At 53.1% G+C, this 25,501-nt stretch overlaps 1 protein-coding gene across 2 annotated transcripts in view; it reads right to left on the reverse strand.

Annotated features, from left to right (window-relative positions):
• Positions 1 to 723: 723 nt before the first annotated feature.
• Cntfr (ciliary neurotrophic factor receptor) overlaps positions 724 to 25,501 on the reverse strand; it is a 38,125-nt gene continuing 13,347 nt past the window's right edge. For both annotated transcript variants that reach the window (XM_051187582.1, XM_051187583.1), the window contains exons 2-9: positions 18,692 to 18,776; positions 14,450 to 14,683; positions 6,651 to 6,768; positions 6,315 to 6,481; positions 5,131 to 5,294; positions 1,928 to 2,108; positions 1,444 to 1,612; positions 724 to 1,361 (exon numbers count right to left, since the gene is read on the reverse strand). In XM_051187582.1, coding sequence (XP_051043539.1) covers position 1,361; positions 1,444 to 1,612; positions 1,928 to 2,108; positions 5,131 to 5,294; positions 6,315 to 6,481; positions 6,651 to 6,768; positions 14,450 to 14,683; positions 18,692 to 18,776 — 1,119 coding nt within the window. In that variant the 3' untranslated portion in view covers positions 724 to 1,360. The remainder of the gene's footprint in view (positions 1,362 to 1,443; positions 1,613 to 1,927; positions 2,109 to 5,130; positions 5,295 to 6,314; positions 6,482 to 6,650; positions 6,769 to 14,449; positions 14,684 to 18,691; positions 18,777 to 25,501) is intronic.

The raw sequence follows: 25,501 nt of genomic DNA on the forward strand, positions 1-25,501 counted from the left end.
AACAAAAAATGGCTGAGAAAAATGCCCTGCTTGTTCATACTCTGTTAATCTATGACAAGTTACTTAGATGTAAATGTATGTGGGTTTTTGGGATGACTTTGTTTTAATAATGTAAGAGAGATAAAAAACATGTTTTTACCTGAAGGAAAACATCAGGAATGAGAGAAGGAAATCACTAGGATGCAAAAGAAGAGCAAAGAAAAGTTCTGAAGGGAACCATCAAGAGAGTGTGAGTGTGTTTCCCCCCTCACCTCCTCAGATAATAAAGTCACAATACGTGGACTCTGTGGATTCCCTTTGAGCCCTGTGCTTCTGGAAGCTGGTCCTCTAGGCAGCGGAACCCATGCTCTCAGGAGTCTGCCTGCAAGCTGCCTTCTTGCCTGGCCAGGCCCAGGACACTGAACCTCTGTGGCCTGCTGCCTGGGCACTCCTAGAAGGTAGCTCTGGGGATGATTCATAAACAGCTAGCCAGAACTCAGCAGCCTCTACAAGGGACTGGTACCCCACTTACACCTAGACCCATCTCCCACAAGTTTGCCCTTGGCTGCATACTCCAGGGAAGCCCAGCCCCTTAAGAAGTGGAGCACAGCATCCTGAAGGACTGTGGTCTAGAAGCTGAACCCTTCCCCACCTTCCCCAACCAGGTTTCCCTCTCCTTCCATGCCTGCAGGGCACAGGTCCTGGAAAGAGTAGCTCCCTCCCAAAGCGGTTCTGTTCCAAGGGCTCATGAAATGGTGACGTTTAATGAGAACCCCCTTCCCCTCCCACCCCTGTATATACATCTATAAAAAATTCAAATACAGCAAGTTACCACTGAGTCAGACTAGAAGGGACCGACCGACAGGACATTAAATACTGGGGGCAGGGAAGGGTCAATGGAGGAGTGTACAAAACAGGGGCAGAGGTGGAGGGACTGAAAAGTGTGGGCACTGGGGGGAGGGGATGGCTGGGCCCCCCCAATGTCAGGAGCTTATAATCTGATGGTGGCAACAGAGACCCTGGGACAGACAGGAGGCTGGGGCAGGAGGAGACTGTGGATATGGGGGGCTCCCCTCAGGTCCCCCAAGGGCCCCTGGGAGTCGCTGGCGTTGGAGGGTCCAGCCCGAGGGGGGCAGGATGAGAGGGGTCTTTGGTGGGTGGGTTAGCTGCATGGTTCTCCTCCCTGGAGAGAAAGGAGAGCCGGCTTGGTGTGGTGGGGCTAGGGGACGGCAGGCCCGGGCCTGCCGGGGTCTCTACAAATTGTGTCTGAAGAGAATGCAAAAGGTCCTCCTGCCCGTGTGCAAAATAGAAACCGGGGTCTGCAGGCTCAGCTCCGGCCTCCTCTGCAGGTGCTCTGGCATGTCCTCATAGGATGCCTGGCTCTGGGGAGACAGGCAGGGGGCTGTGAGGGTTGAGGCTAGGATGGAGGTCCCTCCCATTGCTGCCCAGCCTCACTCAACCTACCAGATCAGGAGATTGTTGGCTGTGGCAGCAGCGGCAGCCAGGGCCAGAGAGACAGGGACACTGGTCAAGAAGGGTATGGAAGGTCCTCCGCCGCTGCCTAGCTCTCCAGGGTCACAGATCTTCGTGGTGGGTGGGGGTGCCAATGAGCTGGTGGTGCTGGTCGTGGTCTCTGGGGAGCATGGGGGAAACTCAGGGCAGGGTGGGGACCGGGTCCCACCCAGAGCTGGGGTTTCATGAGGCACATTGTTCCTGCTTCCTGATCAGATTAGTGTTGCCTCTCCCATCCTGCTTTCCAAGGCTCATAGGTGACCACTGCACCCAGTAATCCCTACCAAGGATATCTAGAGAACGAGAGCCAGGACCACAGGTGTCGGGCAGACGGGTGGGTCTGTGACAGCCACAGAGGGCGAGTCACAGGCTCTGCTATTAGGAAGAGCTGGAAGGAATGTGCACAGAGGGCAGGGCAGGGGGCAGGCAGGCTCACCGGGGGCCTGGGCTTCAGTGGTGAGATGTCGTGGTTCCTCTGTCCAGGGTGTGGCGTGAGCAGCCACACTCCAGTCACTCCACGTCCCTATCTCGTTGTCCTTGGCTGCCACCTGGATGATGTACTCCTTCCCAGCATAGGCATCGGTGATGGTGTGTGCTGTGCCGTCTGACAGCTCTACCTGCAAGCCCAATCATAGGACAGGGTTGAGAAGAGACACCTTTGGAGACACAAATGAGTGTGTCCCTCCTCCACTGCCACACCCCACCAAGGGCGGCAAGGATACATTTGGGGAGAGGGACACGAATGTACCCCTGGAGAGAGCGAGGGCTTCCTGTGGGGAGAGGGGCCGCAATGAGTGACCTTCACTTTCTATGGGAGAGTAGAGGCATCAGGAAGAAGACCTAGGAGCAGGAAGGAGGCTAGAACACTCCTGGAGTGACTCTGCTCAGTAGCCATGCTGCTGCTGTTGCCCAGGATGCTGTGGTACCAAAGGGAAGATTAATGATGAACAGTGTGGTGCTAGCCGTCCTCCTTTCGGAGAGCCATGGAGAGAAGGCCACAAGCACCAATGCTGGAGGGATGCCAGAGATAAAATTTGGCTACATCTCTTGCTAACTTGGAGACCAACCTCCAACGGCTTTGTGTTCCTATCTATAAACTGGTATCAATGACCGTATCTACCTTAGAGTTATAATGAGGGCTAAGCCATGAGGAAAGTACTGTCGCTGTGGGCTTCAGCTCAGAGCCAGTGTACCCACCACCTAGCCCCAGCAGGGCCTCTTCCAGGAAAGCTTCTTCCATGTGTTATCACTCTGCTTGAAGTAGGAAGGGGCCATTTCCTCCTGGAGGCATGGCATTGCCATCCAGCCCCTGTTGGCTGGCCTCATCCTTCTGGTCTCCCCTCGACTCTCCAGGGCGGCCTGCCTGTCCGGCGCCCCTCCCAAGCCCAGGCTGGGCTCTGGTTCATCTCAGCAGCACCCGCTGCCTCATTAAGCCGCCTCGTAAACAGGGGCAGCCGGTGGGGGCGAAGGAGGGGGCTGCTCTGGGCCATGTCTGGCTTTAGGGCCTTTTTGGTTCCCATTCCAATGTTCTCCATAGAAAAATAAGGTCTAGGCCACCTGACCTGCTAGTCTATGATACTCTTGTGTGTGTGTGTGTGTGTGTGTGTGTGTGTGTGTGTGTGTGTGTGTGTGCACCCGTCCATGTGCTATCAGGCTCATGCAGAACAGGAAGCCTCTCTAATTCCTGCTCAGTCTGTGGTCCTGATGCTGGAGCCCCTGGCTGATGTTGAAATACGCTTGAGCCCAGGCTCTGGCCCAGTCAATCCTACTCCCAGCTCTGGAATACGAGTGGGCACCAAAAGCTCTCCTCTCATGGAGGTGTAGCCCCAGTCCCAACTCTGGATCCCGGTCTCCTGTCTAGAGATTCCCTCTGGCTGGTTAGCTGACCTCTTCCCGCCTTCTTGGCCTATAGACTTCTACATATCTTTCCTCAAAGACAAAGGAGAGAGCCAAGGGGAGTAGGTCACTGGTGGACTCAGGACACTGCGCTTCCTGCCAGTGATCTCTGGGTAGCAACAATCCTAGGCTTGGACCCTCCTTGCTAGGTTGTCACCAATCCTTAAGAAAAGGGCTCTTTCAATTAACAGGAGCTGTCACTGCCACCCACTGGCCTTGAGGCCCTCTACTCAGTCAGCTCCAGATGTCAGACCACTGAGTTAGGGCCAGAGCAGGAGACAAAGGTACCCACACTAGTTCCTGCCTTACCCCTGTCCGTGATGAGACAGCCTCTGCCATATCTCCTGGTCCCTATTCTTATTACATATTCCTAGTTTACATTTCCCCTGAAAATCCAAGTGATATTTTCCTCTGCTCTCTTCTTGCAGCCATACACCTGTTACTCTTCAAAATCAAGGGCAAGGAAGATATTCTATACAAAATTCAAGTTGAAAAGATCCACAACCCTAACCTGTTCCAGTGTCTATGAAACATGGAATATGGTACAATGTACCATTGGACATGCATGGTCTCAGGATAGGGGTGAGTTCTGCCCACAGCATAAGCCAACGTATGGCCTTTGGCATGTTGGTCTCATACACATGCAGCATGGTTCCTGCTGGGAACCATGTGTGTGTGTGCATGTTCCTGTGTGTGTGGTGGGCAGTATGCCAGGTCCACTGCAAGGCGTGTGCGCTGCGACGCGCAGAGCTGCTGCCTGTAGCTCGTTAGCGGGGGAGGGGGCTTGTGAAACCAGACCCTGGTTATTAGCAATGCATTAGGCTCGGGCAGCTGGCCAGGCGGGAGGGACTCCGGACTCTGTCAGGGAACACGTGAGAGTGTGAGTAGCCTTTGTGGGGGCCAGGCCTACAACCAGGACAGGCACCTAGGAATCAAATTACATACTTTAAAAGCCAGACAGGAGAAGGACACAAGGAGATGGCGCTGGAGCTGGTGGGGTTCAAGTTGACCCCAGTAGCAGACTGGCTTGCCTCATGGAACACTCCCAACTCTAGTCCTAGCCCAGAGCTCAAGGGCCACCCAGAGTGCCCACAGTCTCTCAATATGAGAATACCCAGAAGCCTTCAAATCCCTGGCCGCTTCCTAGAGCTCTCCATCATAGCTTGATCAGTATCCAGACCATAGCCTCACCCCATACTGACCCTTGTCCACTGTTTGGTTCCCAGTCCAGGCCACTACTTGACCTATAACCTTAAACTGACCTTCAAACTAGGCCTAACTTTGGAGCCTGAACAGTCATCATGATCTAAACTCACCTCCTAGACCAAACTTGATCGCAGTGTCTGGTCCCAGCCCCTTGCACCCATCTGCAAATCTCTGAGGGGTGGGACCATCCTGCTCTTTGGATCCATCACAGACCCAGTGTGTAATGGCAGGTGCCTGGCCAGGGCTGACAGCCAGAGACTAGGCGCAGGGAACTTTAGGAAAAGGACGGGAAACCAGGCCACCTCCCTCCCAGCACTTCCCTCACTACCCTGGGAGCCCTCAAAGATATGTTCTGATGAGGGTGCCTCCCTCAGCTCCATTCATTTTCCCACGCCTACCTGATCCCTTTCTCCCCGTGGCAAGCCTCTTAGTCGGCCACTGGGTCCCCTGCTGGAGCTGATACTACCTGGGCACAGTGTCCTCTCTCACTGTACTGCAAACCCAGGCATCAGGATCTCACAATGGCAGGACACTCACATGCTGCCACTGGTCCAGGATGAGAGGCCGGTAGCGCAGAAAGAACTTGAGAGGGAAGGATTCAGGGTCAGGCCAGGTTGAGGGCGTCTGCCATGTCACCTCCAGTCGACGAGGGTTGCTGGGCACTGGCCGAGCTACCACATTTTCTGGAGGGTCAGGTTTCACTGTTTAGGGGACATTGCTTCATTAGTGTGCTAATCTCTGGGAACAACCCCACACTGTCAACTCCAGCCACTCTGATCGGCCATCTCTGTTACCAACAACTGACATTGCCACAGCCACCATCTCTTTTCCGTTGTCAGACCTGGCTGGCAACTACAATGAACAGCCGTCTAATTGCCAGCTCTGGCCTCCCCATCGTCACCCTTTGGCCGTGACTAGTCATAGTCACCACACCAGCCCTTGGAAATTTCAGCCAACCTCTGCCACAACTCCTTTCTCATGCTGACACAATCTCAGCCACCTCTCTTGCCACCTAAATCACCCCTCCTACACCAGCATCACCCAACTGCCCCTGCTGGCTTTCCCTCGGTTTCTTCAGTTCTAAACCGAGACTGGACACCCTTGTTAGAGTCCAGATTTGAAGATGCTCTGTGGGTTAGAGGTAAGCTGGGGGTCTGATGGCGGCAGCACCTAAGAGCCCAGCTCACATAGACATAATCTGACTGAAGGTCCAGCGGCTTGTGGGGAAGATGGAGCAGAGGAAGACGAGAGACAATCTCAGAGACCAATAAAGGGTTTGTGTGGGATGGGGTGGAGCAAGCAGAGCCTGCCTGGGATAGGGCAAGGGCAGGCAGAAGGTCCAAATGGGAGAGCCGGTGGGGTGAGGGCAGTGTCTGTCCTGCTCCTGTCTCCTGTTCCGACACCTCATTTATCACAGACCGTAAGGAAGCCATTAGCATGGGGGGGGGCGCCTGCAGCTGTGCAGGAGTCTGGCCCAGCTCCTCCCTCCCCCCCCCCTTGCATGTTCTTTGAGCCAAAGGGACAATGAAAAGAGCTGTTGGAGAAGTCTCTGCCCTGCAGGTAAGGATATCCACTTGCAGGATCACAGGTGTATATGAAGGCGTGTTTGTGCCATTGTGCATACATGCGAACATCCCTACTAATGCTCACGCGCACCTCTGACACACTTTCACACTCCCGGAATATGCAGCAGGTCCCCCCACCATCACTAGCACACGCACCGATGGTGAATTCATCGAAGGTAATAGCCGTGCTGTTGTGACCCAAGGCATTGCTAACACTTATGGAGACCTTGTACTTGATGGTGGAGAACAGGTGCATGTAGCGAATGTGGCAGCGGTTCTTGAGGGCCGGGTCCTTCTCACAGACCATAATTTTGGAGCCATGCCTGGAAAGGAATGAGGCCCGGGTACCGTTACCAACATCAAGGGTCAGGTTGGGGCAGGCAGGGGGAAGGTCAAGCCCAAGGCTAGACTGGGGTCTTAGACTCAGGACATGATGAGGAGGGGGAGGTCAAAGGTCAGGGCTGGAACCGGGTCAAGAGCGCAGTTACTCACAGCACAGTCACATTGAAGGTATTGGGGATGTAGGTGGGGGCGGGCAGATGCCAGGTGCAGTAGAAGCCCTTGGGGTAAGTGTTGGAGCGGCAGCTGAGCACAGGCTCCCGCGGCGGCACTGGGGGCGAGGACAGGGAGGTCAGGGACTTCTTGAAGCCTCCAGTCCCCTGGACTAGTTTGGGGACAGGTGGGCCCCAGAGCCCCAGCACTCCCCCCTTACCTATCATCGATGCCAAAGGTGGGGGGGGGCTGTCAGCAAGGGTCTGAGGCTTCCCAGGCCACAGAGAGCCAGATGTTTAATTAAAGAAAAACAAGGCTGTGTGGAGGATTCCCCACACACACCTGCTCAATGGAGTCAGGAACTGGGGGGGGGGCATAGGGAGGGGGCAGGGAGGAGGAGGGGGTTCATGAGTCCCAGCTCATCAATCACAGCATGGAGGTGATGTCTTAGGGAACTGTCTCTGCCCATGTCTGCTGTCACAATGTGTTCCCTTCCAAAGAAGTACCGTAGATACTGCAGGCTCCCAGTGGTCCTCTACCTGCTAGGGGACCTGTGCAGTTTTTGGAGAAGAGACCCCTCCTCCTGAGCTTCCCATCTGCCGATTGGTAGAAGAACAGGCCTAGTAGCCACACAGGAGTACAAACTGGCTAGGCATGAGCATATCCACTTGTGTACATATCTGCATGTATCAGTGTGTGTGTGTGAGAGAGAGACAAAGAGAGACATGTCTGTGACGTGAAGGAGTGACTGGTAACAAAGCATCTATACAGCTCTTGCTCATGCTAATATACGACCATATGTGAGTATTTATGTGTACAAAGTGCACTGGAAGAGAGTGGCTGTTCCATGGCTCCCCCCTGGATCCTGGCTGCAGCCTCCAAGTGTGCTACCACCTTAAGAAAGGCTGTGACGCGATGGGTGGCTGCCCTCGGTTTGGAATAAGAAGATACAGAGAGGGATACTGTTTTGCTTGAAGTCACACAGAAAACTAGCACAGAAAGGTATTATTTACATACATGGCTACATTTGGGGAGTTCTTTCTGTTGTCTAGCTGTGCTTTCTGTTGCTGTGAGCATTTAGCCCAGCTGTCCCACCTTCAGGCACTGGGCAAGGCGTGAGGTCAGGCGGCTCAAGTTCCTGGAAGGAGGCAGCTTCTGTGATCTGACCCAGGCAAGGAATGTCTGTCTGTGGTTCCAGGGACACTGACACCTCCCTTCTGTGCCTCTCCCCCCCCCCGCCCGCCCCCACCCCCGCCCTCTGCCTGACAGGTGGACAGGAAATGGGAGGGGGTAATTCAACAAGCCAGGGACAGTGAAGGGGAGTACATGTCTTCACTTGCAGAGTGGCTCTGGCGACCCTCAGGGAACTGAGGTTTCCATAGTGTACATGATTTGAGGTGACTTCATGCACACATCTAGTACGTGACATCTGCGTGAAGATGTAAAGGGGCCTGGGACACAAGCCCCACAGTGCAAACCCAGCTCCGGGGCAGAGGAGGGGCAGGGAGGGCACCAGGAGGACTCCCCTGCAGCAGGTGGCACTGTGGGCAGGGGAGAGCGCAAGGCCACCTTGCATCTGCCCACCCCTGGCCCTCCTTCCCGGGGAACCTGCCCATCTTATGTTGTTTTCAGGTCATCCTGAGTGCCTGTGGTGTTCCTGCCCTATCTGCTCCATGGGTATAGAGTGCTGCATGGGGGTGGGGTGGGGGTGGCCAAGGACACAGGAAGTGCCTTCTGGGGGCCTGTGGGCCAGGCCAGAGTTGGCAGCGGCTCTAGGAGAAAAGGACATTCCGAGGTCGCTGAGAAACCGCCACTCCCCGCTCCTGCTCCTACCCCCCCTTACCCCAGCTTCAAAGGAGAAGAACGCTGGGGGGGAGGTGGGGGGGTGAAGGTGCAGAGTCAGCACCCTGCTGTCTGCCCAGGGTGTGGAGGGCAGAGCAGGCCATGGCACTGGGCTCACAGCCCCTTCCCCTGGACAGGCTGACACATCCCCACCTCTTTCCTTCTGCCCCCCTCCAGCGCCCCCCTCCAGCTCCCCTCTCGGAATGGGAAGGTCACAGAGGGTAGGGGCCAAGTAGGGGTTTGGTCTGTCATCTGGATACTCCTGCCTGGCCCAGGGCCCTGAGAAGAGGAGGGTTTGGGTTCCCTGACAGGGACCAGGTTTCTCAGAGGGAAAAGGAGGAAAGAAAAACAAAGACAAGGAAGGAAAGGAGGGACTCTCTGCAGCTGGAGCCCAGCTGAGGGGCCGGGTGGGCGGAGATGGGGTGCTGTGAGAGACAAGTGTGATGCTGTGGGACAGTGTGGGATTGGGAGGCCCTGTTGTGCTGTGTGCTGTGAGCTCGGGAAAGCTGTTTTTAAGTCACTGTGGCGGCCAGGCGGCTTAATGTGTGGCTCTTGGTAGTGTAAAGTGTGGGCTGTGTGGGACAGTGGATGACTGTGTGTCCTGAGGTTGTCTATGAGGGCAAGGCTGGGTATCCTGCATCCTCCAACGTGCCACTGTACCTGAAGCGCACAGCCAGCCAGCCACACTGCATATGTGATGGAGTTTAAGTCCAAGTGAGTTTTCCCCCCTTGAACAGGGTCCCCTGCAACCATGGCTGGCCTAGAACTCCATCTGCAGACCAGGCTGGCCTCGAACTCTCAGGGATCTGCTAGCCTCTGCCTCCCAAGTGCTGTGATTAAAGGCTACACCACCACACCTGGCTCTGAATGTGTTTTTCAAACCATGAATATGAGAAGATAGCCTGAATTCCCAGCATGTCTACAAATGGGCAGGACCTGGTGTGAGAGTATGTCAGGGGCATCTGAGCAGACTCCTATCCATACATAAACAATGGCATACCTGGGTATGCCGCATACTCTTAGGCAGCCCGAGTTTCCCCTCGTGGGGGTTCCTGAGATGCCAAAGAGATTGTGTCAGCTAGGACAGTGTCTGAGTCCCATTCAGGGCCGTGTGCGTGTGCATGTGTGCGTGTGCCTCTGCTGGCCTGGGGTTTGTTTGTTTTCCTCCTAATTGGCTTGTTTTTCCATGTCCAGCCCACCAAACCGCATGTTTTTCCTCTCATCTAGCCAGCCCGCCTGGGCTGGAGCCCCCAGCACGCATGAGGCCTGCCCGCTGGCCTAGAGAGGAGGAGAGGCAGGCTGCCCACACCCTGAGCCAGGCCAGATCAGGCCAGGGTGGGGCGCACTGACCCTTCCGCTGCAGGCCTGCCCACACCACACCCACACTCCTCCTGCCTGGCATTCAAAGCTCATGGCCTGTCTTAACCTTTGCTTGTGGGATCTCTTGAGGTACCCCAAGTTCTGGACTCTCAAACATCCCCTCCCACTCACTTCTCCTTGACATCTTTAACCACAGTCCTATGAGCTACTCTTTCCTTCCTAGCCAAACAGAGCTGGGGGCAGTGGTGCTGGACCAGGAGCCTCTATCTTGATGACTCTTGGTGGGAGGGGCTGAACAAGAAACTGTCCATTTAAAAATTATTTTAATCTCTGGTTTGTTTTAGCTTAAGATCGGAATGATAGGCAGTGTCCAGTAAACAAACAAAAACAACAACAACAAAGATGCTACTAAAAGGAACATTGTGATCCCATTTCCTAACACATCAGTAGGAACTGCCTTTCTGCTGTGTGAGGAGTCACCTGAGGGCAGAAAGGTGGTCAGGAGAAGGCAGAAGGGAACTGCCTGGTTAAGGAGTCTTCTACCAGAGTATCGCTATGGCCAAGTTCCTTTGGAAACTTGGAAAACAAGATTGCATGTTTAGCCTAAACATTAAATAATAATTCTCGGACTGAAGGACCCACAAACCACAGGTAATGCCGCCATGTCCTTGGGAAGGTGGCAAGAATAATACTTGGGGTATTGAGTATTGTCAAACCCTGTCTCTTGTTATTGCATCAAGGGACTGAGATGATTGCAATTAATAACCCGTCCTTCTAACCAGATCTTTAGATGGAAATAAGTCTGTGAGATAAGTACCTGTTTTAGATGCTATGGCCAGTTCATGTCCAGCCCTCCCCTGAGGGGCAAGGTCAAGGGACTATAGTGAGCTATATCTAAATGGTCTGGACCTTTGTCACAATAGAGATGCTGTGGCCATGTCCTGTTGGTAAGGACTGTGGATATTACTTCAAAACTCAACTCCCCTCTAAAGGTCTCTCAAAGATCACAGCACCAGAAAATGGGTTAAAGGCTACCAGACACCAGCCATTACCACCAGCTGTATTCATCATGTGGGGAGCCAAACTGAGGCTCAAGAGGGTCTCATCCTTCCAAAACACTCGGACAACGGCCTCTCTCCCAAGGAAGGCCCTGGAACTGAGCTGATCTCCACTGTTACCTAGTGCTAAATAAACCAAGGAGGCCTTGGTTAGGCAGGGCTTGTATTTCCCCACAGGGACAACAGGGGTCACTCCATCTTAGGCTCACATTGAAAACATTTGGCCTGAATGCCATCTCTTCAGTTTGAAACAGTTTGAAAAGGTTTCTTTTCAGCTGGGAGTAGTGGCACACACCTTTATCCCAATGGGACTCTAGCTGACTTGAGCATGTGGTTCTGGCAGACTTTGCCCTTCTCCACAAGCCTCAGCCTTCCTAAAAAAAACTTAGATTGAGCCTGGCACACACCTTGAATTTCAGTACTTGGAAGGCAGAGACAGGCAGATCTCTTTGAGTTTGAGGCCAGCCTGATTTACAGAGCAAGTTCCAGGACAGGCTCCAAAGCCACAGAGAAACCCTGTCTCGAGAAAAACAAACAAACAAACAAAACCTGTTAGATTACATTCCTGAAGCTAGCCCCCAAGGTCCATTCCCTTATTTGGTCAACCCCTCCTCCTGAGGGCTGATTACCAAGGTCCAGCTATCAAAGTACTGAAATCCAGCAATCAAAAGCCCCCTTTGACTCCCCTTATTAACATGCCCAATTAAAATTAAACACTGGGTTTCCCCTTGTATCTTTATAAACCACCATATTCCTATTGTCCACCTGTCTCCTCTCTATCCAGAGGTCCTTCATGGTTGCCTCTTCCTCCCTGGGACAAATACCCCTGCGTCCTTTTTCTTGTTACCTTCTTCTTCCTCCTCTAACTCCTGTCTTTGTCTCTTATCCCTACCCTCAGTTCCTCTGGGGAAATAAGTCTCCTTTGTGCTGAGAACTTGGTCTTGCTGTTCCTGAGCCGCTACTTTTCCTTTTAAATCCCAGCACCTGGGAGGCAGAAGCAGGTGGACTTCTGAGTTTGAGGCCAACCTGGTCTACACAGTGAGTTCCAGGACAGCCAGGGCTACACAGAGATACCCTGCCTCAAAAAAGAAAAAGGAAAGGCTTTTCCATGGGAAAGAGCATCTCCACTAATGTATTTTCACATCGCATTCAACCCCAATGAGGGTACTTTTGTGAGTAGCCCTAGGCAATTTTTTAATCACATGGTTGTCCACACTGCTCCCTTGACAATGGGCAAGGACCTGCTCCCAGGTAGCTTCCAGTGAATAAAAAGAACTATCTTTAGGCTGTGGGATAAATTAAGTCCAAAAGTGATGAGGCCAATGAAGCTTGACTCTCAGGAGAAAGATGGAGGATTTTCCAAGCATTCACTCTGTTGGCCAAGAGCTGGGCACTGATGGCCGCATCATGATGCCTTCCCCCATTCCTTTTCCAAACCATGCATCTGTTCTTCTGTCTACCTTCCTGCTGGTTCCTTCTCCCATCAACCCCTCACACAGTGGTGGTCTTCAGGGTTCGATTCTGAGTCTGCTACACTCCTTTGCCCGTCTCATCACCTCCCTGCTGGGATGATGACAACCCCTACATTTCCATCTCTAGTATGCCTGTCCCTGAATCCCACTGGCCTTTACTCTGGGCCAATCCTAGGTGCATCCTCCTACCCAGAGGACCTTCACCTAACATCTTAGCAGATGTCTACAGAGCTGCAGATCTCTCCCACACCACTGCCAACTTCTGCAGTTATTTCCTGGAGAGACTTCAATGGTCATCAAAGCATTGGGCCAAAAGTGCTGGGTAATCAAAGCATTCGCTCCCCCAGGAGAATCCTCTGCCCACTGCTGGCAGGAAAGGGTTAAACATTGCAGTTCCAGGGGCTAGAGATCTGGCTTAGTGGTTAAGAGCACTGGCTGCTCTTCCAGAGGACCCAAGTTCAATTCCCAGCACCCACATGGTGGCTCACACATGTCTGTAACTCTATTCTAGGGGATCTGGCTCCCTCACGTGGACATATCTGCAGGCAAAACACCAACGCACACAAAATAATAAATAAATTACTTTTTTAAATTCTAGTTCCCTTACCCCTCAGGAGGACAGCTCTGAGGGTGCCTCTTCTGTCCCATACCCAGAGATCCCCACTGGTGGCTCTTATCATCAAGAGATCACAAACGCCCTGGTAATCCCTCTCCCTTCATCACTGGATGAATCAGGCTGGCCTTGCAATTCTACTTCAGCCTTCTGAGTGTTGGGATTGTAAGTATGTGCCATCATGCCCACTAATAACTTATCCTTTTTGTTTTATTTATTACATTTAGTGTGTTTTTAATTATTACATTTAGTGTGGGGGGTATAGATGCACGACTTGGCGTGTGTGCGTGGAGATCAGAAGATAGCTTGCAGGAACTGGGAGACATGGGGTTTATCTGCTGAGCCATTTCATCTTCCTGATAGCTCATTTTTATTAAATATTTAACTTCCCTTTTCTGAGTCTCTTTCTCACTCTTTAAGAAGTTTCCATCACGTGCAAAATAAAATGTTTGCTTTTAGATTCTCATCTTCAATCTGAATCTAGGGAGACCTAAGTCCAGCCACTGTCCAAACAGAACACACTTTTTCTCACAGTGACCATATCAAGAGCCTTCTCCATCTTTCCTCCTCAACTCACCAGCCTTTCTCACCTCCAACCCATCACAACCCAACACCCATACTTTTTCAACTCCATTCTCTGATCCCAGGGCCACACCATGTCTCCTTCATCTTCTATGCCTCCTTCCTGCTGTTACCTCGTCCCCTCGAACATGCTTCTCTGCATCGTCTGAACCTGATTCCGACCACATCACTCACCAATTCCCGGAGACCATGATCTACACTCTGTCACTTCCCTTAGTCCCCTGCCTCCATTTTCATCAACCCAAGTGACTTAGCGGTCAGAAATGGTGTTTCCAGCTGGCTGTGGTGGCACATGCCTTTAATCTCAGCACTCAAGGGGCAAAGACAGGCACATCTCTAAGTCTGAGGCCAGCCTGATACTTACTTTGTTCCAGGCCAGTCGGGGTGGCATAGTAAGACCCTGTCTCAAACAAACAAACAACAACAAAACTACACATAAAAATAAACAAAAAGAAAGAAAGAAATTCTGTTTCCATGTATCTTCTAAATCTGGAATATTCATGTGTCTCTCACTATAGGATGACTTCTTCCTTCCCCAGGACCTTCCAGACTGTTCCTACGTAGGATGTCCTTATGTCCTATTTCCCTCCCTCCAGCACACTGACTGTCTCCTGTGGGATCAGACATCGTGAGGCCACTCCAACTGTGACCCTGGGATCCCTTTCTACCCACCAAGTCCTGCCAGCCCCCTGTGCCCACTATGTCATAAGGGACAAAAGGACTTTCATAGATATCTGTAGGATATAGGTAAAGTGACCAGGGTTTGGACTCATTGAGCAAGATGAGACTCGGAGGTCAGAAGAACAGGTTAGGATAGGATCAGAAGGCAAAATCAGGTTGCAGCCTCTCTCCTTCCCTCCCCACAAGAGGGTAAGACATCTGGTAAGAGGTCATTGCCCAGGTAATACTTACAACCCACATGTAGCAGGACCTGGTGGCGCAGGTGCCAGGAGTCACGGTGGAAACAGGCATACAGGCCACTGTGGCCCAGTTCTAGGCTTCGTAGTACCAGCTGAGAGCCATTGAGCAGGTCAGGGGCCAGGTCTGTCCCATTGACCCTCCATGTCACAGCTGCGTCCCAGCTCGCCGTCCCACATGGCAGCATCACATCTGAGCCCAGACGCTCATACTGCACATGGGGTGCCTCTGTGGGGCCAGAGAGGGCATAAACAAAAGTCACGGGTCAGCGTCCTGCCTAGCAACCTCAGGTGATCACGGATGGGTGGGGGGGCAAGTGTCTGTGCAGATGAGGCCTGTGCAGAGCTCCTCTGTGGCTGTGCAAATGTGTAAGTGTCTTTGCTTTGGTCTCTCTGTGGGGAGAGGGGTGTGTGTGTATAGCTTCTGGAAGGATCTATTCTCAGGTAAAATTCAGTTTCTCTTCAGTCTCTGCATCTTTTACAAAGTTTCCTGGCCTATGGCCCTAACTACGATTACTACTTCTTCCTTTCTTCCTTTTGTTTTTCAAGACAGGGTTTCTTTGTGTAGCCCTGGTTGTCCTGGACTCACTCTGTAGACCAGGCTGGCCTCGAAGTCACAGAGAACCACCTGACTGTCTCCTGAGTGCTGGGATAAAAAGCATGCACCACCACTGCCTGGCTGACTCTAAAGTCTTACCATCAACAAGCCCAGCCCAGGCCGCCCAGGAACACTATGCTTTGGACGGAAACATCTGTCCTGCTCGCTGCCTCTGTCCAGGTGTCCAGGGCTGTCCTTCACTGACATTACAATGGTGCAGTGGGGTGCCCCTCCTGGACTCTTCTCTGCTCCATTTCTCTCCCTCAGTCCTGTCTTTCCATCCTGACTCTTTCCTTTATCTTTCTTCTAGTCCCCCTGCCTCCAACTCTGCCCACTGCATACAGGCTCCCTGCCCCCACATTAACCATCCAGGGCTTGGGCAGCAGCAGAAGGGAGAGCAGGCAGGCCTCGAAGACCTAAGCCCTGGGGAACTCCTGGCAACTGTCAACTTTGTGAAGCAGAAACTGCTTGCAGTGGGGTGGGGGCTGGGACTCAGGGGGTGCTCTGTCCATCCTCGCTGCCCCCAGGAGGAGCCTGTCAGAACGAAAACCAAACTCCTGCCCAGGCCCTGGCCCTGGCCCTGGCAGCCCAGGCCAACTGAGGCGTGATGGACTGAACCCAGGAGACTGAGATAGAGGGGTAGAAAGGAGCACCTGTCGGGAGGCAGCGCCAGGTGGAGGAGGCAGTGGACAGGACAGAGTCAGAGAGGCAGGTCCCCAGGCAGCAGCAGAGGGGCAGGCATGCAGAATCGGAATCTTCAGACACCCCACTCCTGCCCCCTGAGCCTGGAAGGACAGATGCTTCCCACATCCCAGCCAGATCTGTGGAGTGAGGGCGGGAGGGGAAAAGGGAGGAGGGAGGGGCGGCAGGGGGTGGGGGGCTGCGGGATCCCTCGTTAACACTCGCTCACGTCTCCCCTCCAGAGAGCCACCCCGCCGAGTTGGGGGATTTTCAGAGGCAATTCCTGTTAACGAGCCAATTAAGTTGGGCCAGTGGCCTCTTAATTAGACTTGTTAACACCACCAGGACTTCGAGGTGAGGGGGGAGGGATCCCCCAAGGGCCCCTCAGTCACCCTCCTCCACCTAGCCCCTTCCCCAGGACAGCTTTTCTCTGGGCGGGAACATCTGTCCAGTTTGCTGCCTGCCACCCTCCCTGGCCAGGGCGTCTGCGTCTCCAGGTCTGTCTCCCTTGCTGCCTGCCTCTGCTTTGCCCCTCTTTGAGCCTCTCTGTCCTTGTCCAGAGGAGGGGGAAGCAGGAAACGGAGCCAGCCCTGACCACTTGTCTGTGGGGCTTGGGACCAGCCGAACAGAGGATGAACAGGCGGAAGGGCGGTGGCTGGGGGCCTTGGAGGCCACAGCTGTGAAGCTGGACCAGAGGCTGAATGGAGGCCTCCCCCTGATCAGAGGCCCAGTGTCCAAGACTCAGGCCATTGAGCCCCCCCTCAATCAAATAGCTCCGGCCACTGAGCCCCCTTCCAACCTCCCGTCCAAAAACCTGGAGCTTCCAGGAAACATGCCAAGCCCCTCTCTCCACACAACCCCCCCAACAGAGACTCTGCATCCAGCTGCCTGAGGAGGAGGCTGAAAACTGACCGTTGGGGAGGGGGCGTGGCCATCAGGGTCCCAGCGGCAACACATCAACACTGACCAAAGCCACTCAGAACAAATATGGACTCAATATGGCCCTTTAGTACTGGGGCAGGGGATGGCAAGCCACCGATGAGGGAACATCTCCTGACAACAAGCAGGTCCCCCATCACACACTGCCTTGAAAACAAAACGGAGACACAATCTGATAGCAATGACAAAGGCGGAAGAGACATGCAACAACAGATTCCTGCAGACAGGGACAACACAACACGACAATCACACAGTGTCATGACTGCTACACCGCCAACAACAACAATACACATGGCCGTGCAACAGCTTCAGAAATGGCACTGGTTTAGTCTTCTGCCTCTGGACAGCCTTGCAGGTGCCCCTCCTGATGTGCTGTCCATTTCAGAAATTAAATCAAGCAGCAGGGGGAGGATGGGGTTCTTGGCCCTGACGCAGTGACAAATGCTCCAAAGGAATCAGCTGTGAAAAGGTTGTGAGAAGCCAGGATGAGAGACAGAGACAGGATGAGGTCATGGACATGGAGAACGCAGAGGGACAGAGCTGACAGCTCCCTCACACCTGCACACACAGACCCACATGGGGGCTGCATGCCGGAAACAGTCCCCCCGGGTGTCCTAAGCAGCTTCATATCACCACACATGCAGGATGGGGACGGTCACCCACAAAGAAGCAACTGCAGCCACTCATCACAAGGTCACAGTCACACATGGGTTCCATCACACAGGGACACTATGCCCTTTCAGGGATGGTAACACCTGCCCCAAGACCACAGGCATGTACAAAAAGGGAACTTTCACCCAGAAGCACAGTGACTCAAGGGAACAGGGTCCCATGAACAGGGTGAATCTTAACAAGGGCGAAAACACACAAAGAAGGACACCCTCTCATGCACAGGGTGCAGTCGCAAATACAGTGACACAGCACCTGAAAGGCACTCACCCAGGTAATGCACAGCCCGCAAATACGCAGCCACAGGAGACACCCAACAGAGCCGTGCTCTCACCAAACAAAAAGTAGTCACACAGTCTCGATTGTAAGCGTACATACACTAGGGCCCTGTGCCAATCCGGCCAGGAGCTCTGGGATTGAGCAGGCTCTCTCTGGGCCTCAGTTGCTTGTCTCATAAGGGAGAGGCCACACATTCCTTGACTCATTACCCTTTGAACCCATGGTCTTGAGGACAGAGATCAGCCATTAAGGACTGTTCAATGCCTGGAGCTACTCCCTCCCATGCCCTGCTTCTGCCTTCCTACTCCCCCACCCCCTGCCAAGGTAGAGGAAGGACAGGGTCCAACCAATGGAGGAACTTGGGGAACCTTACTGGAGACAACTTACAAGTTCAGACTTCAATGTGGCTAGTTAAAGGCTGATAGTTGTGTTAAGAGGGCACATGTTTCCCCAGCAGAGGCACAGCTCCTTGTCCTATAAGCTATGGGGTCAGACCTCACTAGACAAACAGGCTGGGGATGGGTATGGCTGCCAATCACCCAGCCCCTGAGCAGTCCCCCCCCCCCAGTCAGGACCCACCCTTCGTGCACCTGTGCAGCTCTCTCTCACCTGTCTCAGCATCTGTCCACCCTCCCTGTCACTACCCTTCAAGGATAAAGCTGACATCAGGAAGCAGCCCGTAACAGTTTTGCCCAATCTCTTAAATGCCTCCTACACCTCTACAAATTTTACCTAGCTACTGTACAGAGGCCCTGTCCCCACCTCCAATCCCAGGTTCTAACCCACACGCCTGTATCCTCTACCTTCCCTACAGGAAAAAAAAAATTATTTCAAGTCAGAGACACAATCAGCATGTGACAATCCAGGCGTGACTGTGAAGGCTGTGCCTATGAGACATCAGTGGGTTACCCTGCTTATCACCGTCACATGACTACACGTCCTTTGGGCTATGCATGTGCATCAGTGTCACGGTGTTCCCACGTGACTCTTGGGGGCATCTGTGTATAGCTGTGCCAATGAAGATTCATGCACCATTCTAGGGGACTGGCAAACAGCTCTCCCCGAACTCACCCTGTGGACTGTGTTTCTGGGTGTAGACAGCGGCGGCGGTGGCAGCAAGCACAGCACAGCAGGCCCATGGGACAGAAGCAGCCATCTGTTGGGAGAAATGGGTGTGGAGGGGCAGCATCAGCCCAGGCAGGAGCCCCCTGGTGGGGTTGGAGGTGCTGCTCTCACGGGGAAGTCTGGGAAATCTCATCCCCAGGGCTAGGGCACTTTGACCCCAATCATCCTTTTTAATGGGGGTTGGGATCCCCTTTCCGTCAATGGAAACCAGCATATTGGCACCTGTGGAAGGGCTGCTAAGATGGTAGAAGACAACTACAGTGGTTTGTCATTCAATAAGAGTGCTGACTGCAGAATGTAGTCAACCGAGGATGAGTTATAGAACACTGGTAATGTCAGGGCCATTTTTCAAAATTAAAAAACATATCTCTACCAGTGAGCTTAGTTAATTAGGTATCCATACCACAAACTGCAAGGCAGGTGCTTTAGCTTAATTGAAGGTCTGTACTTCTCCAAATTGCCTTGAATATAAGGCCCCCTGCTGTACTCCTGGGGAGAGAGCCTGAAACCTGGATGCTCAAGAGCCCCTTGGATCTATCACTGGCCTCCACCCAGATTCCTACTGGGCTCTGGGAAACTCAGGGTACCAAGACAGTGGCACACTAGCCAAGCCAAATGCAGCTCTGGCTTTACTGTGTATCAGTGATCAAAAGAAAACGAAGACTGTTCATATGTAAGTCCTTACCAAGAATCCTAGACCACTCTTCACCTCAGAGACATGTTCTCAGCAGCCTGGGACCCCCAGCCCAGGAGAATCAGTGTCTACATGTGCACATGCAGGTATACAAAGTAATCCAGGATACATTCCCAGAAACCAGGAAGAATGCAGTGCCCCCCCCCTTAATGTCCTGCCTCTTGGCATCAGTCCAATTCCCTACCCCAGCATATGCTCAGATCTGAGGCAGGGAAATAGCTATTTCCTGTATGATAGTCTCTAAGTGTGATGATAACCTCCCTTTTTCAAACTGAGGCTAGAAACCGAGGGACTGTCAACCATGCAGCAGCAGAGACCCAAAGATAGACACCAGGGGAATCTATGAGATATTTAACCATGGCTACTGTCGGGTCCAGGCAGCCTCACAGTAGACCTTGGCCAGAAACACTGCCCAAACAACCAGACCTAGCCCTCAACAATCAGCTCCACACTAGAACTGAGCGAGAGCATCGGGCCAGATAAGCAGACAGAGAAGCGACCAGAGGATAGCCAGCACAACCAGAGAAGCAGCCAAAAACACAGCAAGCTGCTCGGCCAGACCCCAGCCGAGGAAGAGCAAGAGCATAGGCAAAGAAACCAGCAGCGACACAGTCAGTGCCAGAGACACTGTCAGAAACACAGCCAGGGAAACTCTGACACACAAGCAGAGAAACTGCTAGACACAAACAGGCATACACTTAGACAAAAAACTAGAGAGAACCAGAGCCACAGCCGGATGCTCAGTCAGGAAGTATCCGCACCACTGAAAACACTGCCAGAGACACTGTGAGGGACACAGTCAGACAGACACTCTGCCAGAGACACTGTCAGGAACACAGACAGAGATAGCATCAGAAATTACTCTCAGATACACCCAGAGAAAGTGCCGGAGAGACCAGAGCTGTAATGAGGGAGAGGAAGGTGGGCATTAGCTGCTGCAGCTACGGAGAATAACCCTGACTTCCTGGGAGCTCCTTTATGGGAAAGGGTTTCCACCTGCCTTCTGCTGCCCTCGCCCACCCCGGAGCTCATCTCCTCTGAGCCTGCTCATCCTTGTGGGCATAGCTATAGGTACACTTGGCTGGTGTGGTCTTGACCCACTTTTCCACATTGGTGATTTCTAGGGCCTTGGTTACCTTCTGGCCAGGTTTCTTATGACCCTCAACCACCCCTCATCTTCAGCTACTCCTTAGGCCTAGGAGGTTAAGACAAGCACCAAAGACACATAACTTTCAAGTCTAGCCCAAGTCAGCTAGAATTCAGAGCTGGTTCTGGAGAAAAAGAGACAGACTGGAATCCTACCTGGTTCCCTCCAACCCCCACCCCAGCTTCGGAAGGTAGCTTCAGACCCTCCCCCTCTACCTCTGCCATCTGTCCATGCTTTCCTCCTAGACCCTCTGCCTCAGTGCCAGTCCAATGACCACCTGGGAACAAAAACCAGGACACAGAAGGCAGGTAGGTAGGCAAGCAAGCAGAGAGGAAAATCTCTGTTCCCTATTCCTTCTAGGTCCTAGTTAAGCTGAAGGGGGAAGATATCCAGGACAGACACACATGCATCTTTCCCAGCGAGTACACACACACACACACACACACACACACACACACACACTCACTCACACTTTCAGGCCCCAACAGGGGGAGGGGAGACTTCTTCATCAAAGTCGCCTCCATCAGCCCGATGAGTTACTGTAAGGGCCGGGCCCTGGGCCAACGGGGCTGCAGCCACAGGAGACGGGTGCTGCTGAGAGGAGAGCTAGCGCTAGCTAGTGCTGCAGAGAGTGGGGGTGGGTACCAAGACAGACACTGCAGGGTCTGGGCACACAGAAATGGGAAAGCCTTGGGTAGGGGAAACAGGCAGAGGGCTGAGTGGACACTTAAAGGGACAGGGACAGAGGCAGAAGTGTGAGAGGAGACAGAGGGAAGAAGACAGGGCACGAGGGGGACTGCAGATGGAAAGACAGACACAAAGGCTCTCCATGCCCACCCTGCATCATCTCAAGGAGCTCCTAAAGCTGGAAGGGGGCGGGCAGTCAACGCAGCAGCCAGGACTGATACGGTGTAAGAGCAGGTTCTTTCTGGGGTTGGAAGGATTCTCACTGGGGATCCACAAGCCCCATCTCTAGGAAACAGGGTTAAATAAAGCCTCACTCCTCTGCTTCTGCTGATAAAAACACTAGCAAAACAAGTCAGGGCAGTTTCATCCCACCTCTCCTCAAACTCCCAGTTAGGCCCACTCCCCAAATGGGAGACTGAAGCTAGAGGCATCCGGAAAGTAACACCACCTCCCTGCTCTCAATCACCTCCAACACCCACCTCAGGGCAAGTAGCTCCTTTCCCGGGAATTCTCCAACTCCATACTCCAGGATAGGACAGATCTAGATGACAAATGTCATACAACCCCAGGGAGGTGGGACATTGACCTAGGCTCCCTTATGGATCACCCCAAGAGGTTAACCCCAGAATAAAGCTGGGACAGAGTGCCCTAACAGAATGAAAGCAGCCCAGTGCCCTGTAGCACAAGGTTCCCAGCACTTCATCTCACACGGAACATTATACAAGACAATCCCAGGGCCCAAACTTAGTGTCAGTGTCCCACTGTGACACAAAGACACTATCATAAGGTTGTAATAAATCAGCAAAAATGATACAGTTGCACTGTTCACAATGACACACAGGGATGCTGACAGTCATCACAGTAACAATGTTGCACTAAGTGACAATCACAGTGACACCAACAATGCACTGACACCTGTTGTGATGGATACTGTCACACGAGTAGCACATGGTGACACAGAAATGTTGACAGACCCAGTGACATACAGAATGATATCAGTTCACAGAAATGCCAGCACCCATGGAGGTTGACAGTCACCATTAGTAACCCTGCCAGACACAGTGACAAGCTCCAGGCTGGGGATCTCAATTACCCAGTTTTGAAGTCTGGTTTAGGATTCAGGATCCCAAGACCACTCTCACCAAACCCAGCAATGTCCCAGATGCCCTATGCCCCCACCTCACTTGTTGCCTGGCTAAAGGTACAGTCTAGGGAAGGCTCTTTGGAAAGTCCCTATTAGCCTGCAGAGCCGCAGCCAGAAGTTTGAGAAATCCCTGCCAAAACCAGGGTTTTGGAGGGTTAGGAGTACCACTGGCTGGGTCTCAGCCATAACTGTGTGTGAGCAGTAACGTGCCCTAAGCTACTGGGCAGAGCCTTGCCTGAAGGTCAGGGATTTCATTTCTGGCCTAGTCAGTGAAGAAGGGTAGCCTCATGCAAGCGACCTCAAAGCAAGGTTACCAATCCATCTCCAAGTTGGGTAACTGAGATGCAATGGTCACTGGCCAGGACTCCTTTTATTGCCCAGTACAGGGCTGAAGTGACTCTTTTACAGCTTCCCATCCCCTGTCCCCATTGACAACTCCAAACTCCAAAATCCCACAGCAAGAAGAGGAAGGGTGCCCTGGGTCTCCATTTCCTTCCCGTCTTCCACAGCAGCCCTAAAGTCCTGAGACAAATACCCAGGACAGACTGAAATGCCTGGGAAGTCAGCAAGCCTCCAAGGTAGAGAGAAGGCATGGCGACAAGGATAGGGTGAGCCGGGAAAATGAGACCCGGCCTGGACAAGGGGAAGCTTGGGAGAAACAGGGCAGGAAGCTCGGGAGAGGGAGGGGGAATCCAGGCTGGGAGGCCCCCAGATCCCGCCAGAACTAGACAGCCTGGACAGTGTGGGTGGTGGGGGCCAGTGCAGAGGCCTGAATGGTTCACAGGCTGGATGGGGAAGGACAAGGCCAAGGAGGGGGGGGGGTCTGGCTCCTGGCAGTTGGCTACAGGTCCCCTCACCAGGGATGGGGAGGACACAGGTCAGGGTCCAACTTCTGGGCTACAGGATCCCACTCAACAGTAGTAGCATGTCTCCCTCCTGTCTTTCTGACTTTCTTGCTTCTGTCCTTTTCCCTTCTTTGAATCTAGTTCTTCCTCTCATCTCTTGGTGCCACCACCTCAAAAGCCATAGGACCCAGAAGCTATGACTGAGGTTGGAATTAAAGCCTTCTTCTCCTGGGCTGCCACACCCCCTCCCACTATGGGGCAAGCCTCAGTTCTCAGTGGGGAAAGGATGCCACATCAGCCCTCCTCCTGCTTAGAAGGGGTAGGATAGGCTGAGCACCAGTGGGAGGGGGCCAGGAAGGAGGCAGGGGGAGCAATCCCCCAGCCCCAGGCGCTGGCTGAGGTTGTGGAAAAGGAGGCGGCCCAATGTGAGTGAGTTGGGGGGTGGGTATCTGCACCTGCTGTTGTGACCTCCACAGCCGGAGATGGGGGCCTGTGGGGGGACACACAGATTCTGATGGATTTTGGCAGCAGCCTGGACTCTAAGTGCTCCCACCCCCATCCCCAGTCTCTTGTACCGTGGGGACCCTGAGTTCAGCATGTGCGTGCCCTGCTTGCTGCACGTGTGTGCTGGCGTGTTGGGGGAGCCTGGAGCCCTCGTATGATGGGCCTTGCTGAGCAGCTGGGGATGTGTTTTGGGAAGACGGGAATCCCACCAGCCTGTGCCCACATGTAGAGGTTCACTGGGAAGCTGTACTCAAACAGCCTTCTAGAGGCAGAAGGTCTTGGCTTTTTCTTCAGAAGTCTAGCCCTTGCCTCTTACATGAAGAGGTGAATGCATATCATCTCTTTGGGCACATCCTAGAATCTGAGCCACAGGTAACAAACTCCCTCCTCCCCAAGTTCAGTGCAGTCTGTGGTTCCCAGAAAAATCAGGAAAGGCCTACCAGTCAGGATAGGGCTGTGGGGGGGCAGTGTGTGGCTCCTTTGGAAAGACAGAGTGGGGCAGGGGGAGGTTATTAGCAGAATGCCATGATACCTGGGGAATGCACAAAGCAGTAGGGGTTAGTGAGGCTCTATAGCTGGGGTAGGAGGTAGGAAAAGGTCTACACCAAATGAGGGGCAGGAAGGAGATTGCAGGCAGGATGGACAAAGCAGCTCTTCAGACATGGGGTCTAGTTCAAAGACCTGCTTGCCTCAGCCCCTCTACCATCCCCACCATCATCCTTGCCAGATCACTGCTAGTCTACAAACACACATGGGCACAGGCGGTGTGTGTGTGTGTGTGTGTGTGTGTGTGCAGAGGCAGGCAGATCTCGACTGAGTTAGAGGCCAGTCTGGTCTACATAGTGAGTTCCAAGACAGCCTGGGCTAGGGAGAAAGACCCTGTCTCAAAACAAAATAAAAAAAGCCCACTCTCCCTCAAAAAGAAGTCCATGCATGTTAGCATGTACACACACACACACACACACACACACACACCAACCAGCCAACCAGCAGGGCACGTGAAGCATGAGTTTGTAACAGGAAGAGCTGAAGATGGTCTTTTTGGCAGAGCCAGAGTTAGAGGGGGGAGAAGTTTCTTCTTCCTTATGGAACAATGTTCTGTTTTCTCTGCCCCCCCAACATGCACGTGTACCACGCATGCTACTTCTGAGGAACCTCTGGTCTGCTGGGTAAGAGCAAGCCATCCTCCCTCCCCTCCCTGCTCTTCACAATCTGTTCCTGATGGTAAACACAGGCATGGATACAACACCCACATGTTCACACACACCAGCAGTTCAGGGTGACACAGGGTCCAGCGTTCACCTCATCCCAAGTTAAAGCACATGCTAGAAGGCTCTCACAGCCACCCAGAGCTTCCCAAGGCCCCCATCTCCACACACACACACACAGCCAGCACTCTGCAGACATTCCTAGCAGCCTCACACGCACACTAGAATTCAGTCTACTGCCACACCACATACTATGGCCTCTCCTGTGGACACCCACTGCCGCAGTTTCATACATTGGTGCCTGAGTGCTCTCTCTCTCTCTCTCTCTCTCTCTCTCTCTCTCTCACACACACACACACACACACACACACATCACAGTTGCACACTGAGACTCCCTCACACAGAACAACCACCGTTTCACATATGGATACCATCACACTGAAAGCTGTCAACCTTCCACAGACACCACCACCGTATACTTCCAGAAACCCAGAGCTCTGCAGTTACCCTCAGCCCACTGTCCTCAC

This window comes from Phodopus roborovskii, unplaced genomic scaffold (genome assembly GCF_943737965.1).
Source record: "Phodopus roborovskii unplaced genomic scaffold, PHOROB, whole genome shotgun sequence".
Lineage (NCBI taxonomy): Eukaryota > Metazoa > Chordata > Mammalia > Rodentia > Cricetidae > Phodopus > Phodopus roborovskii.